We start from the raw sequence: 14,972 nt of genomic DNA, 5'->3' as shown, positions 1-14,972 counted from the left end.
GATGCTGCCTTACTTTAGCATTTTGTGTCCGTCTTTGGTGTAAACCAGCATTTGCCGTTCCTACACATTTCACTGGAAAATTATTCATCAAATTTCCATACACAGATCAAATCCATTTAACCTGATCTGTGTATGGAAACAAGCTGCTCTCTATATTTAAACTTGATGTTTCTCATTTTCTAAACAGAGCATGGAACCTACTAAAATCATAATGTGCTTTGTAAATAACTTCCCAAGCACAAGAGCACCATCTTATTAACCAAGAACAAGCAAACTAAAATTACAGGGAAGTGATTTAAAAGGACTTCAAGCTGTTCTGGTATAGTCGTACAGTGTGGAAACAAGCCCTTCGACCCAACTTGGCCACACCAACCAACATGTCCCATCTGCACTAGCCCCACCTAGAGGGCCAATAGCCCTCTAAAGCTGTCCTATTCCAGTACCTGTTCAAATATTTCTTAAACGCTGCCTCAACTGCCTCCTCCAGCAGTTCATTACAAATACCTACCACCGTTTGTGCATTTAAAAAAAAAAGGTCACCCCTTGGGTTCCTATTTGTATTGTTAATTTTGTATTCTCATTCCCTCTGTAGCCTTATGTGCGGATTCAGTATGAGGTGCCTGAAAGTGCACTGGTTGCTGTGGAAACATTGAATGGAAGCATTGTGGCTGAGCGCCCCATTAAGGTAACAACATTCAATTCCCTTGTGAGCAACAATTGCAATGTGGTCTAGCTTCTTGTACTGAACACACCAATGTTGTACTTTTTTTTAAATTCAATCAGTTCTCTGTAAAATTTGAACTGAGTTTCCAATTTAATTCTAATTTAAAGATACAGTGCAGAAACAGGCCCTTCGGCTTACCAGTCCGCACTGACCAGCGATCCCCGCACATTAACACTACGCTACACACTCTAGGCACAATTTTACATTTCTACCAAGCCAATTAACCACCAAACCTGTACATGTGTGGAGTGTGGGAGGAAACTAAAGATCTCGTAGAAATCCCATGCTGGTCACGTGGAGAATGTACAAGCAGCAGAGGTTGGGTGAGGCAATGGGTAGAACGAAGAGAATGTCCATATTAACACAAATCCATGTAGCCACAAGAAACTGCAGATACTGGAATCTAATGCAGAAAACTAACTGCTTTGGGAACTTTGTGGGTCGAGCAGCAATTACAGAGGCAAAGGGAAAATCGACGTTTTGAGTTGAGCCCCTGCATCAGGACCATGTTGTGCTAAATAGCTTGTAAATAGGGATGTGGGATGTGGATTGTGCTAATGCGACGACAGGGAACCCCAGACAAAGCCTAAAAGTAGAGACATGGAACTCCGTTTCAGTAACTGATTTCATGAATTGATTACGTTATAGTGTGTACCCATCATTGTAACAGAAAATTGTATCTACTGTCAATAAAGTTAGACCTGTGGATAATCATTTTACTCTGTTCGTTACCTACCTAAGTCTTTCTGTAAGCTCCATTCTGTAATCAAGACCTCATTTTACTGTTAATCAAGTTTCTGTAATCTTGTCGTCTGAGAATATAAAAACTGTACCAAAGCCACACCCAGTAGGTCAGCCCTGACTGGTCTCCTGGTACGCACCAGTTTTAATACATCGCCCGTTACTTCGAACACCAGCCTTTCCATGGCCTTTCCATTTTACTCCAACAATTCCTTTTTATCAATTACAATATTAGGTGAGTGCTCTGAATCTACATCTGAAAACTGCCCCATTTGACAATCCGAGATATGAGGATGGTTGATGGAAAGTTATGCACACTCTATGTCCATATTTAATAGGAAAAAAATCCACATCTTATGCCAATAAACTGTGTCATTCTATTGAAATTGGCCATAAATAGTAACAGAAACTGGTGATTAAAAAGTTCAGTTTTTATTTTATTTTTTTAGGATTATATATTCAGTCGTTTAACCAGATCGAGTCGACTTTATAAACTTTTCTGAAATGTATCTGGATTTCCCGGAAGGAAATGGGTCCTAGCTTAGTGCTCTATGCGCTCGAAGTATATCCCTGGGAATTGAGGAAGGGACAGATGAAAGCAGGCAGCAATTTCAGGTACCTCTCCTGATCCGTCAGCATAACTTTGAAAACAGTTCAGCTGAAGTTCCAAAAAATAGGATTTCTTTTAAAGGTGCAGCAATGGAGCAGGCCTGAAGTAAATTACCACTAAAACATCTTCCCATTTGTAGACCTCCCCCATCATAGAGCTAAAGTTTAACGTGGGGAGTTTAGACAAAGATCGGGAGGAGCACCGTAGTTTGAGAGGCTGTGCAATGGACAATTCACAGTTGGTTAAAGCTGAGGCCATTTACTATTGAAGACTGTGTAAGATGTGTGATCAAAAAGGGTAAGAGAATATCTAAGCAGGGCAAAAAAATAGTACAGCTAATATGAGGATAAGACGCCAACACAGAACGTCTGGCACACTCAGCTGTTCTGTAATTTCTGTATAAGTCCAATGATGCTCCTGTCACCTCACCCCTTAGCTTGATCATTATTTTTAACTGGATTCTATATGTGAACTTCCAAAGGTTCCAGGCTCTTAGCACAAACATATAAAGCAAAGGGGGCGGCATGGTGACGCAGAGGTGGAGTTGCTGCTTCAGTGCCAGAGACCCGTGTTCGATCCTGACTGCAGGTGCTGTCCGTATGGAATTTGTACATTCTCCCCGTTGCTGCGTGGGTTTTCCCACAGTGCACTAGTTTCCTCCCACACCCAAAGACGAACAGGTTTGTAGGTTAATTTGTTTCAGTAAAAATAGTAAATTGTCCCAAGTGTGTAGGATGGCGCTAGTGTACGGGGATCGCTGGTTGATGCGGACTTGGTGGGCCAAAGTGGCTGATTCTGCGCTCTATCTCTAAAGTGAACTGAAAAAAACAAAACATAGTTCTCCATGCTTCTTCCCACATCAACCATCCTCATACAACTGGTCAAGTTGGATCGGGTAGTTTTCAGCTGCAGTAATGGAAAATTCAACAAATAATTTACTAGTATGTCCAGACTCTCAATATTTTCCTAACTGTCTGTGTAAACTTTGATTCTGATTAAGGGCACACCCCTCTCTTCAAACCATAGTTCCTAATGATCTTGTTTGACTCCTCCCATTTCCCCCTAATACAAGACGTAGCTATGGGCACGCCCATGGGCCCCAGCTACGCCTGCCTCTTTGTCGGGTACGTCGAACAATCCTTGTTCGAGGCGTACCAGGGTCCCATCCCTGACGTCTACCTCCGCTACATCGACGATTGCTTTGTTGCTACCTACTGAACCCACACACAACTGACTGACTTCATTTGCTTCACCACTAACTTCCATCCTGCACTCAAATACACCTGGGCCATTTCCGACACTTCCCTACCATTCCTTGACTTCACTATCTCCATCGCAGGTGATAAAATAATGAAAAGGCAGTCTGAAGTAGGGTTTCGGCCCGAAACGTTCCCTATTTCCTTCGCTCCATAGATGCTGCTGCACCCGTTGAGTTTCTCCAGCACTTTTATCTACCTACTAATGATACTAATGTTCTAAACAATTGATAATGAAGATAGATGTTTTTCTACCATTTCAGGTTCAAAGGCCTATGGGGGAAAAATCCCTCGATTGTGACACAATCTTAAAGAAACTGGAGAGAGACGTCACAAATCAAGCTGTTATTTATGTGGCTGGAATTCGACAAAGCCTATCAATGGAAGACCTGACTGCGAAATTTAGTGAATTTGGACACATTGAAGCTGTAATCTCAGTGGTTAATAAAACCAATGCGAAGAATAAGGATTGTTTTATCAGTGAGTAGATCAATAGTTTCCAGATGGATAAATCCTAAAAATCCATCATAAATTAATTCAATTAAGCCATATTTGGGAATCACCGACAGATATTTACATGTGTGTGTGTGTGTTTATGTGTTTATATCGAAGGTTACCTTAAATACTAAAGGACCCATAAAAGTTTATTTGTTCGATTATCACCAAAGTGTATTCATACCATTACACAAACCGACCTCCCTTCTATTGACACTTCATGCTGCTTCAGGAAGGCCACCAGCATAGTCAAGGACCAGTCTGACCGCGCGCGGTCACTCCCTCTTCTCTCCTCCCCCATCAGGCACGAGTAAGAGAAGTGTGAAAATGCATATTTCCAGATTCAAGAACAGTTTCTTCCCAGCTGTTATCAGGCAACTGAACCTTACCACCACCAGCCAGAGAGTGGTCCTGACCTCCAATCTGCCTCATTGGCGTCCCTCGGACTATCTTTAATCGGACTTTACCAGATTTTATCTTGCACAAATCGTTATTCCCTTTATCCTGTGTCTGTACTCTGTAGATGGCTCGATTGTAATCATGTATAGTTTTCCCGCTGACTGGTTAGCAAGCTACAGATGCTTTTCAGTGTACCGGGGTACATGTGACTAAACTAAACTCAACTACTCAATAATACAATGGTGGCTCTTCAGATATTGGTTCAGATTCGGTATTCTCCAAATGGCAAATTTCTTATCCAGTTCAATGCCAAAAGCAACAAAAAAAGAAGTGCAGATTTGAGTTGGCCTATGTCCTCCATCTGTCCTAATTGCTGCTTCACTGTTGGCAGAGACTTGGCTCAAATGCTGTGGAAAAACTGGAAAACTGTATGTAATGGAGAAAACTTTAAACAAGAACAGCTTGCTGTTTAGTTTATAAAATAAATCCTTGTATGAATGGCTACCTTACATGGAAGCATGGGAATTACAGAGATTTGGGCCAGAGCTAAATGCAAATCAATTCATTGTATCAGCAGCAGGTAAAAAGAAAGTCTGTTTAGGTATTTTCACTGAGTTAGAAATTGTGGAAACTTTGTGTAATTCAAGCCTTGCTTTGTCACATTCCCTGGTTGAATTGGATAACTAAGATCCACATTTGTATCTTGGAACCGACGAGATGTTTTTTGTGCTGGAAATTTTTGAGGAGCTATAATAGTCGTACAAAAATTATAACGAATAGCTCATTTTGGGCTTTTTATATTTCTAGCGCGCTGTCAACATTCTAAACCTGCGCGTTCACAGAAAACTAGAAAACCGAATGGGCATTTGTTTACAGCAATGAATGCATGTCTGGCAGTTGTGAAAGGACTTAGGCCTTTCCTTAGTGCTTTTTGACTGAGATTGTAATGGTTGAAAATCAATAGGGACCTCTGGTTCCGAGTGCATAACTCTATGAGGAGTGAATTTGCACCATTGTTCTGCCTACGACGGCATTGGGATTTTTTAAATCTCAAAATTTTAACATTGCTCCGGGTGCTCTATAATAGTCGTACAAAAGTTTCCTCCTGCGTTTAATGAAAAGAAGGATGCCTTGCAAGATTGTAATAAAATATGTAAAATTGCCCCTAATGTGTGAGGAGTGGATGAGAAAGTGGGATAACGTAGAACTATTGTGAATGGAGGATCAATAGTCGGCGTGGACTTGGTGGGCCAACGGGCCTGTATCCATACTGTATTTCGAAAAACTAAGACACCTTGCTGATCAATCTCTGTCCCTTGCTATTGGATGAAGCAGAGTAGAAGGGGACTTATACAGATTATATGCATGACACAATGGCCTGATTTTTAGACTTGATATAAAATGTGGAAACGGGCCCTTCGGCCCACTGATTCCACGTCGACCAGTAATCACCCCCTACACCAGCACTATCCTACACACTTGGGACTATTTGCAGAGGCCAATTAGCCTACAAACATGTAGGTCTTTGGAGTGTAGGAGGAAAACTGAGCACGTGGAGAAAACTAGGTCACAGGGAGAACGTACGAACTCCGTACAGACAGCATCTGTAGCCTGGATTGAACCTGGGTCTCTGGCACGGTAAGGAAGCAACTCTACTGCTACACCATTGTGTCTCGTTGGATTTTTGTAAAGCAAATTCTATGTAATTGCTGAATACATTTATCTTCCAGAATATGGAAACCCTGAGAGTGCCCTGAAGGCCCAAGCAACCATGAATGGAACGGAAATGAAGGAAAGTAAATTAAACGTTCAAAGAGCACTCACTCCTTACCATCTTCAGACCTGGGCTGCTCAGGGATCTTACCTTGCTGTGAGCCCCAGCGGTGCTGCCGATACTCTGCAACTGAGCAGTCAGTCCTCTGGGAGCACAACAGAGGAACTTTCTCAATGTGTAAGTTTTGGCCGTGAATGGAAATGGTAATGGAATCTTAGGCTTGGGAGGAAGGAGTGGGGGAAAAAAAGTTAATTTTGTAAAGCTGGGGGCGGCACAGTGGTAGAGTTGCTGCCCAACAGTGCCAGAGACTGGGTTCAATCCTGTCTACGAAGCGTGGTGTCCACAGAGTTTGTACATTCTCCCTGTGACCACATGGGTTTGCTCTGGTTTCCTCCCACACCCCAGAGACGGACAGGTTTGTAGGTTAATTGACCGCTAAAATTATCCCTAGTAGTGTTAGTGCACATGGATCGCTGACCGGCACGGTGGGCCAAAGGGCCTGTTTCCGCACTATATCTGAAGTAGAGAAAAAATAAAAGCTTCCATTGTGACCATCTGCAGACGAGCTGATTTTGCTTAATATGCGTCTTTTATGCTAGAAAGCTTGGAAGTAGAGGAACATTTTGTATCCCTACTTTTGGTACAGGAAATGTATAATGGTAGTAATCGTAACAATGTGATTCAAAACACAGGATGGGGTGGAACTAGTTATTAAAGCGTATGTGGAAAGGTTGCAGGATAGTACTAATAACTTGACTACAAAATACATGTCATTTTCTTGCTGCTGTATTTAACATTTCGAGTTGAGCTCCAGAGAAATGTTACAGGTTAAACCCTTAAAGCTGGCATTTTCTACTGCCGCTGCTTTGTGGACTGACGCAGAGTGTGGGCAACAGGGGAACAACAGGTAGAAGGTGATGCCCCAGCTAACAAACTACTTTGTGTTGATAGGAGCAAGAAGTGAAAAACGTGCTACGAACTCTAGATCGACGTGTGGGACGACTCGTCAGAGGAATATCCAGTGACACACTTTGCATCATCCTACTGCCTGGAATAAATAGGTAAAACTAACAATTAAGGTTTCACAATTCAGAATCATGTACAATGCCACTAGTTGTAATTTTCATATAAAGGGGGTCCCCGACTCACATAAGTATTACGTTTCCGTAAACCCTAACGTAGGTCAGATTTTACATCAGTTGGAATCACCAGTCACCATCTCCTGCCTGAAATAACTCCAAGTCTGAAGGAGGGTTTCGTCCTGAAATATCGCCCGTCCATGTTCTCCAGATATGCTGTCTGGCCCGCTGAGTGCTCCAGCACTTTGTGTCTTTTAGCCTGAGATTCAAACGAAACATGTAAATGTTATCAATTCTCCACTCCTTTCATTACTAGTGAATTGTTTCTTAAACGTTGTTTAATCTTCTCCATTAATAGCAGGACTGCTTTACTGAGTTAACATTAAGCTTTCAATCTACTGCTGTAAGCCCAGATGTATGCACTGCTCCACTTCCAGTTGAAGGGAGGGAAACCTTTGACAGTATTTATTCCAGCCTTCTATCTTTTTGTAATTTTGATTGTTTTATTCTAGCAGTCCTTGTTTGCAAAGTAGTTTATCCATTTTGTGCTAAGTCCATCAGCGCATGCTTTATCAATCTTAGAATGCAATGGTTAGCTGGTATATTGTGCCATGTAACGTGAGTTTAGATGGATGAGGGGAGACCTCATTGAAACTTAGTGAACAGTGAAAGGCACGGATAGAGTGGATGTGGAGAGGATGTTTCCACTCGTGGGAGAGTCTAGGACCAGAGGGCACAGCCTCACGATAAAAGGATGTACCTTTGGAAAGGTCTCGAGGAGGAATTTCTTTAGTCAAAGGGTGGTGAATCTGTGAAAATCATTGCCACAGATGGTTGTGGAGGCAAAATCATTGGGTATGTTTAAAGCGGAGATTGGCAAATTCTTGATTAGTAAAGATGTCAAAGGTTATGGGGTGAAGCAGGAGAATGGGGTTGTGAGAGAAAGATAAATTAGCCATGACTGAATGGAGGAGCAGACTCAATGGGCAGAATGGTCTAATTCTTCTCCTATGACTTATGAACTTGGAGGATCTGAGCACATACTTGAATGCCCTCTAGTGTCCATTTCAGGAGCCTGATGCCAGATGTGTAAACAGCCTGGCCTGTCCAGTGGAGCTAATAGGGTGTAACTACTGCAAAACGCAGTGCTGGAGGAACTCAGTGGATCAGGCAACATCTGGGGAGGGAATGGAGAGCCGACGTTTCCAGTCGGGACGCTTCTTCAGAGAGTGTAACTACACCTCAGTGCTGGAGATAATCGCTTAGGAATGAGCACTGACATTGGTTTGCTTCTCTCACTTTGGAGGCAATTGCTGTTAGTCATGCAAGTAACCCTTGCATCCCCCCCCGCCATCCATCCCCCACCCAAGTCGTACCAGCTTCAAAGTCGTCTTGTTCAGTCTCATTGTCTGCAACTCATTTTCACCTAACCTACAGCTAACAATGGCCTGTTTCCTTTACCACCATTACTTTTTTGCACATCTTTCATTCATTTGCTCTATAACTCTACCTTGACTCTCAATCTGAAAAAGGGTCTCGATCCGAAACGTCACTTATTCCTTTTATCCAGAGAAGCTGTCTGACCCACTGAGTTACTCCAGCATTTTGTGTTTTAACTTTGGTTTAAACCAGCATCTGCAGTTCCTACCTACATATTCACCTTTCTTATTTGGCTTCTCAGATGTTTGTGTCTACAACCTATTGTAATGCTGATCACATAATTGTAAATGACTGAGTTTCAAACGAAGCATATAAATGGTAATCGCAGTTGCAGAGAACTTACTAGTCAAAACAGAAAAGGTCCATGAATTGTATTAATAAAGGATCTTTTAAGGAAGTTAGTGATATTATAGAACATCCCATTTTTTTTAAATGGGTGCTTGTTTAATTTTATTCTAACTTTATTATTTTTGTTTGTTTAATATAGTGATCCCTGTTCAGTGCCTGGACTCTGCCTCTTTTAAATAAAGCAAAATTAAAAATCGTGTTCAAAGTGGATTCAGATGCTGCAGTTTTGATGCCACCGGACTGACTGTTCCTGGACCACGTTCCTTCCATGAATGCTGTTGAATTCTGTCAACAGTTATGACTGAGCCAAGAAAACTGCTTGGAAGTATTTTTTTTCTTGGGAATCAAAGTTTTTTTTATAAAGAAATATTTCAAGTGTGAAAATAATCCAAGTGCATTTGGGTTGAGTTATGAAACCGAGTTTTCTTGGTCATGAAGTCCCAATGGTCTCAAGTCCAAGTCTTGCCAATGTTAGGTTACATTGTGCAGAAACTATTCCAACCGGTGCCAATTTTGACTGAGCAGCCGTCAATGGAGCCCGCTTCTCCCACGCGGACTGCTATGTTTCATGCCTGTTGCAACATGTATGCAGCGTTTCCACAGACACTTGTAGTTTACACCAAGCATCTCCTAAATCTCACCTTATTTTGTCAGTCGGTATTTTGTGTTGATATTGTATTTGAATGCGCAATCTACCATTGTAACGTCTAAAAAAATATAAGAGAATGAGCAATCGTGTGAAGTTGTTCAGCCAATTACGCACTGCTAATGTGAATGTAAATAGTAAGATTAAACGAGAACTTACCAGTTTGAAGTTTGATCGTTATTTTATGATGAGTAACGTTGAGGGATTACGTGAAGAACCCCGCCAGGACGCATGTGTGTCATTCTTCAAAGCAGCGGTGTGAAATCACAGATAACTGTAATGACTAAACATAGTAAGATTAGAGAAGAGATACCAATTGAGTATATGATCAAGGGTGGGAGCCGAGGGCACGTAATCCCTCAACGTTACTCCTCATAAAATAACGATCAAACTTCAAACTGGTAGGTTTTCGTTTAATCTTACTATTTTACTTCGGAGTCACGTGAGTGACTATGTGAAGATTTTAAAGCTCTGTGATTTCATGCCGTGGAAATGAGTCCATGCATCACATCTGCCTTGATGACTGTAGAAGGAATTGTGTCAACATAATTTAGACATGAATTCGACATTGAAATTCATAAAATTTATTAACACAAAATTATAACCCCTATTTATGGGGTAAATTAAATTACAGAACTTAAAATTGTTTCTGCAAAAGTTCCAGGTTTCATGACTGGTTTAGACAAAATGGTTGGAATGTTTTTTCCCCTGACCATCCTGCTGCCTTGAGGATTTGGTCCATTGGTACATCCAACTGCATAGCTGCCGATGTAGCTGCAGCCCTGGTGGAATGAGATTTAAAAATATTAGTATCCACCCCAGCCTGTGTTAGCACCTATTTCAGCCACCTTGAGATGGTCTGGACCGTCACTCTTTTGTGTGGTTGCTTATGGCTGACTAAGAGTGCCTTTTCATTGCCTCTGATGATTTTCGTTTTCTCCATGTATAACGACAAATGTCTTACTATACAGAGACGATCATCTGTTGGGTATGACCTAAATTCTATATTGAGGCCTGCTGATCCCTGTCTGTTCTGCTTTACTAATTCATAAATATGAAACGTAATATTTTCAGATGTTGAAGTCATGTTGTCCAGTCTTAATTTATGTAATGACTGTACCCTTTGTGCCTTGACCAATGCCATTAGCATGACTGTTTTTAATGTCGGAGTCTGTGTAGGGACAGAGCTGTTGCTGGAGACCAATTCCTGAGCATCTTCAGGACAATACTTACATCCCATATTTGGAAGTACCTGGGTCTTGGGGGATTGGTATTAAAAATTCCCCTCATAAGTTTTGTTACCAGTGGGTGAGTCCCAACAGAGTGACGCTCTGTCCCTTGCCATAGGTAAGTTGATAGGGCACTTCTGGCGCAGTTGATGGCACTATAACTGAGCCCCTCATCATAATGGAGGCCTGCCAAATATTACAGAACAGACGGGATGTTCATATCTCTGTAGGTGATGTTGTTTTTGTGACAATACATCTCCCACTTCCTGATATAGACCAGATACTGTTTTTTGGTGGACTGTCTTTGGGCCGCCGAAATCATGTTCACTGTTCGGTCCGTCAGTCCCAGCTGTAGTAGTGGTGTTTTTAAACTCTACAAATTAGTAAATTCAAATGGTTATGGCATGGGTGGCTATCCCTTGTTATGGGATGAAGCAATAAATCTGGTCTATGTGGGATGGTGATACATGGTTCTAATGCCATGTTTAGTACCACTGGGAACCATGGTTAAGTAGGCCAATCGGGTACTACCAAAATACCAGACGCAGAGTCTTGCTGTATTTTCCTTAATACCCGACTGATGAGGCAGAAAGGAGGGAATACGTAAATAAACAATTTCCCCCAATGCAGCGAAAATGCATCTGTCGCCGGTGCCCCAGGGTCTGGTTCCCATGAAACATAATTTGATAACTGGTGATTAAGTCTGGATGCGAATAGATTGATATCTGGTGTTCCATATCATGCTGTAATATCAGCAAATACTTTTTTATTCAACATCCATTCGGTGTTTTCATTAAATTTGCGTGACCTGGTGTCTGCCACTAAATTTAGTCTTCCTGGTAGGTAAGTAGCAGATTGTGGCGGCTCCTAAGGGTCGTGCCATTATACTGCCGAACCCCTCGGCACAGGAGTGGCGCAGTCCGGAGGCGGTCCTTAGCCGGAGGGTATAAAAGGCAGGGTTTGGGTGCCATCTTTCCCTGGTTTCGTCTTCCCCTGAACCGGGAGGAAATAAAGTAAAGTGCTTCTCAAACTTTGGACTACTTGCCTCATTTTGAGACCCACGCACTACATTGGTGACCCCCAACGCTCCATTGGCATCATGATGGAGACAGAACAAAGCCCTACCTCCTCACACGCCAGCCCGACCCTGTCTCTGGACGCGGTCTCCGTAAAACTGCCCAGCTTCTGGACCACACAGCCGCTCATCTGGTTCCAGCAGGCGGAGGCCCAGTTCAACCTGCGGGGCATCACGGTCGATGCCACCCGCTTCTATTACCTGGTGGGAGCCCTCGACCAGGATGCGGTGGAAGAAGTATTGGACTTCCTCGCAGCCACCCCGGACAATAATAAATACCTCGGCCTGAAACAGCTCCTGCTCCAAATTTACGGACTAAGTAGGATGGAGCGGGCAGGTAGGATCCTGCATATGGGTGGCCTGGGCGACCGGCGGCCATCTACCCTCCTAAAAGAAATGGTGGCGTTATTAGACGGGCACACGCCGTGCCTGTTGTTCGAGTACACTTACCTGCATCTGCTGCCGGCCTACATTCGATTGCAACTCACCGACGCCTCGTTTGCCGACCTTCGGGCCCTCGGGAGGCGCGCCGACGCCATGTGGTTGGCGCGCCCTGATGACGTCAGCGCGCTGGGCGACAGCAGAGACGAGGTCGCGCTGAGGTCGACCCGCCCGGATGACGTCAACGCGCTGGCCGTCAACGCGCTGGCCGTCGGCAGGCACGCCGATGACGTCAACGCGCTGGCCGTCGGCAGGCACGCCGATGACGTCACCCCAGCAGCTCCCGATTTCCTCCGGTGGGGCGGGGGAGCTGTGGAAGGAGTGACAGCTCCAGCCCGACGGCCAGCACGATTACCCCCAGCGGCAGTGAGGGGTACTGCACCTGCAGTCCAGCGCCAGCAAGCTGCAGGCACCACCAGCAGGGGCAGGCAAGCTCCAAATAGCACCAACACAAGGAGCTGGTGCTATTTCCATCAGCGCTGGGGTGCTGCAGCACGACAATGCCGCCGGCCATGCACGTTCCCGGGAAACGCCTGGGCCGGCTGCCAATAGTCCCCGCGGTGGCCGGCCAAATTCACCGCCTTTTCGCTTGGGATCGGCGCTCCGGGACCCGCTTCCTCGTGGATACAGGAGCGGAGCTCAGCGTCCTGCCCCCTTCGCTGGCCGACATTCGTTCCGGTAAGCGGGGGCCCGTCCTCACCGCGGCGAACGGCAGCCCCATCCGCACATATGGACTGCGCATGGTTCCCATCGTGCTCGGCTCCTGCCATTTTTCATGGAACTTCACCGTTGCCGACGTCTCCCAACCATTGCTCGGGGCCGATTTTCTCCGGACGCATTCCCTCATGGTGGACGTCGGGCGTCAGCGTTTGGTCAACGCCACTACAATGGAGCCGATCACGTTGCGCTTGGGTCAACCGGTGGGACGGCCACTGGCGTCCGTGGACTCCCGATTCGCACGAATCTTGGCTGCGTTCCCGGACATTCTCACTCCGCAGTTTCATTCAGCAACCCCCAGCCACGGAGTTGTACATTATATCCCGACTACCGGCCCACCACTCCATGCACGAGCACGACGACTGCCACCAGATAAACTGCGTCTGGCACGGCGGGAATTCCGCACGATGGAGGCCTTGGGGATCGTCCGCCCTTCGAGCAGCCCTTGGGCGTCCCCACTCCACATGGTCCCTAAGTCAAGCGGGGGCTGGCGACCTTGTGGGGATTACCGACGGCTGAACGCTGCAACAACAGCGGATCGATACCCCGTACCCCACATCCAGGACTTCACGGCCCATTTGGCTGGGGCCACATTTTTTTCAAAAGTGGATCTGGTGCGGGGTTATAATCAGATCCCGGTTCACCCGGATGACGTACCCAAGACGGCTATCATCACGCCATTCGGGCTTTACGAGTTTACTCGGATGCCGTTCGGCCTCAAAAACGCTGCACAGGCCTTTCAGCGCCTCATGGACGGGGTGTGTCGTGACCTTGAATTCGTGTTCGTGTACCTGGACGACATCCTGGTGGCCAGCCGCTCACAGCAGGAACACTGCGCTCACCTTCGACAGCTCTGTCAGCGGCTCAGCGAGCATGGTTTGGCCATCAACCTGGACAAGTGCCGTTTTGGGGTCAACAAAATTGACTTTCTCGGCCACCGCGTGACTGCGCAAGGCGCGGTTCCCCTGCCTGACAGGGTTGACGCCATCCGTCGGTTTCCCCACCCACACACAGTGCGTGGCCTGCAGGAATTTGTCGGCATGGTGGCATTCTACCATCGTTTCGTGCCATCCGCGGCCCACATCATGCGGCCCCTGTATCAACTTCTGGCGGGTGGGCAGCAAAAGGGCGTTGAGTGGACCCACGATGCGGAGGCAGCTTTCGACGGCGCGAAGGAGGCCCTTGCTCGGGCCGTGCTGCTGGTGCACCCGCGGGAAGATGCCCCAACTGCTCTCACTGTGGACGCCTCGGAGTCGGCAGTTGGTGCTGTACTGGAGCAGCTGACAGGCGGAGTTTGGCGGCCTCTGGCCGCCTTCAGTCGGCACCTCAACCCCGCGCAGACCGAGTACAGCGCGTTCGATCGTGAGCTCCTGGCTCTGTACCTGGCTGTGCGCCATTTTAGTTACTTCCTGGAGGGCCGCCCATTCACCGCCTACACCGACCATAAGCCGCTCACTTTCGCCCTGCAGAAGGTTTCCGACCCCTGGTCCGCACGTCAGCAGCGGCAGTTGGCTTACATCTCCGAGTACAACACAGCCATCCGCTACGTCCAGGGGAAAGAGAATCGGATGGCCGACGCATTGTCCCGCCCTGCTATAAATGCCGTGTTCGAGGTGGCGCCCGGAATGGACTATTCTGCTCTGGCGGCGGCACAGCTCACGGACGACGAGGTGCCCACCTACCGGACTGCCATCTCCGGCCTCCGTCTTGAGGATGTCCCTCTCGGTCCTGGGGTTGTGACGATCCTGTGCGATGTGTCGTCCGGTCAGCCGCGCCCCATCGTCCCTGCCACCTGGCGCCGGAGAGTGTTCGAGGTCATCCACGGACTGGCTCACCCATCAATCCGGGCGACAACGGCACTGGTGGCAGCTCGCTTCATGTGGCACGGTCTGTGCAAGCAAGTTGCCCACCTGCATCCCGTGCCAGACGGCCAAAATCCAGCGCCATGTCCGCGCACCTCTCCAGGAGTTCGGTCTACCTCACCGGCGGTTCGACCAT

At 46.2% G+C, this 14,972-nt stretch overlaps 1 protein-coding gene across 1 annotated transcript in view; it reads left to right on the top strand.

Moving 5' to 3' along the window:
* The window catches only part of LOC129706985 (RNA exonuclease 5-like), a 47,623-nt gene extending 38,033 nt beyond the window's left edge, over positions 1-9,590 (top strand). The window contains exons 16-20 of the mRNA XM_055651689.1: positions 593-685; positions 3,595-3,811; positions 5,956-6,176; positions 6,951-7,060; positions 9,006-9,590. Of these exons, the coding sequence (XP_055507664.1) occupies positions 593-685; positions 3,595-3,811; positions 5,956-6,176; positions 6,951-7,060; positions 9,006-9,042 (678 nt within the window). The 3' untranslated portion in view covers positions 9,043-9,590. The remainder of the gene's footprint in view (positions 1-592; positions 686-3,594; positions 3,812-5,955; positions 6,177-6,950; positions 7,061-9,005) is intronic.
* The last annotated feature ends 5,382 nt before the right edge of the window (positions 9,591-14,972 follow it).

Source organism: Leucoraja erinacea, chromosome 20 (assembly GCF_028641065.1).
Source record: "Leucoraja erinacea ecotype New England chromosome 20, Leri_hhj_1, whole genome shotgun sequence".
In the NCBI taxonomy this organism is placed as follows: Eukaryota; Metazoa; Chordata; class Chondrichthyes; order Rajiformes; family Rajidae; genus Leucoraja; species Leucoraja erinaceus.
This window is presented reverse-complemented; position numbering and strand designations above follow the sequence as displayed.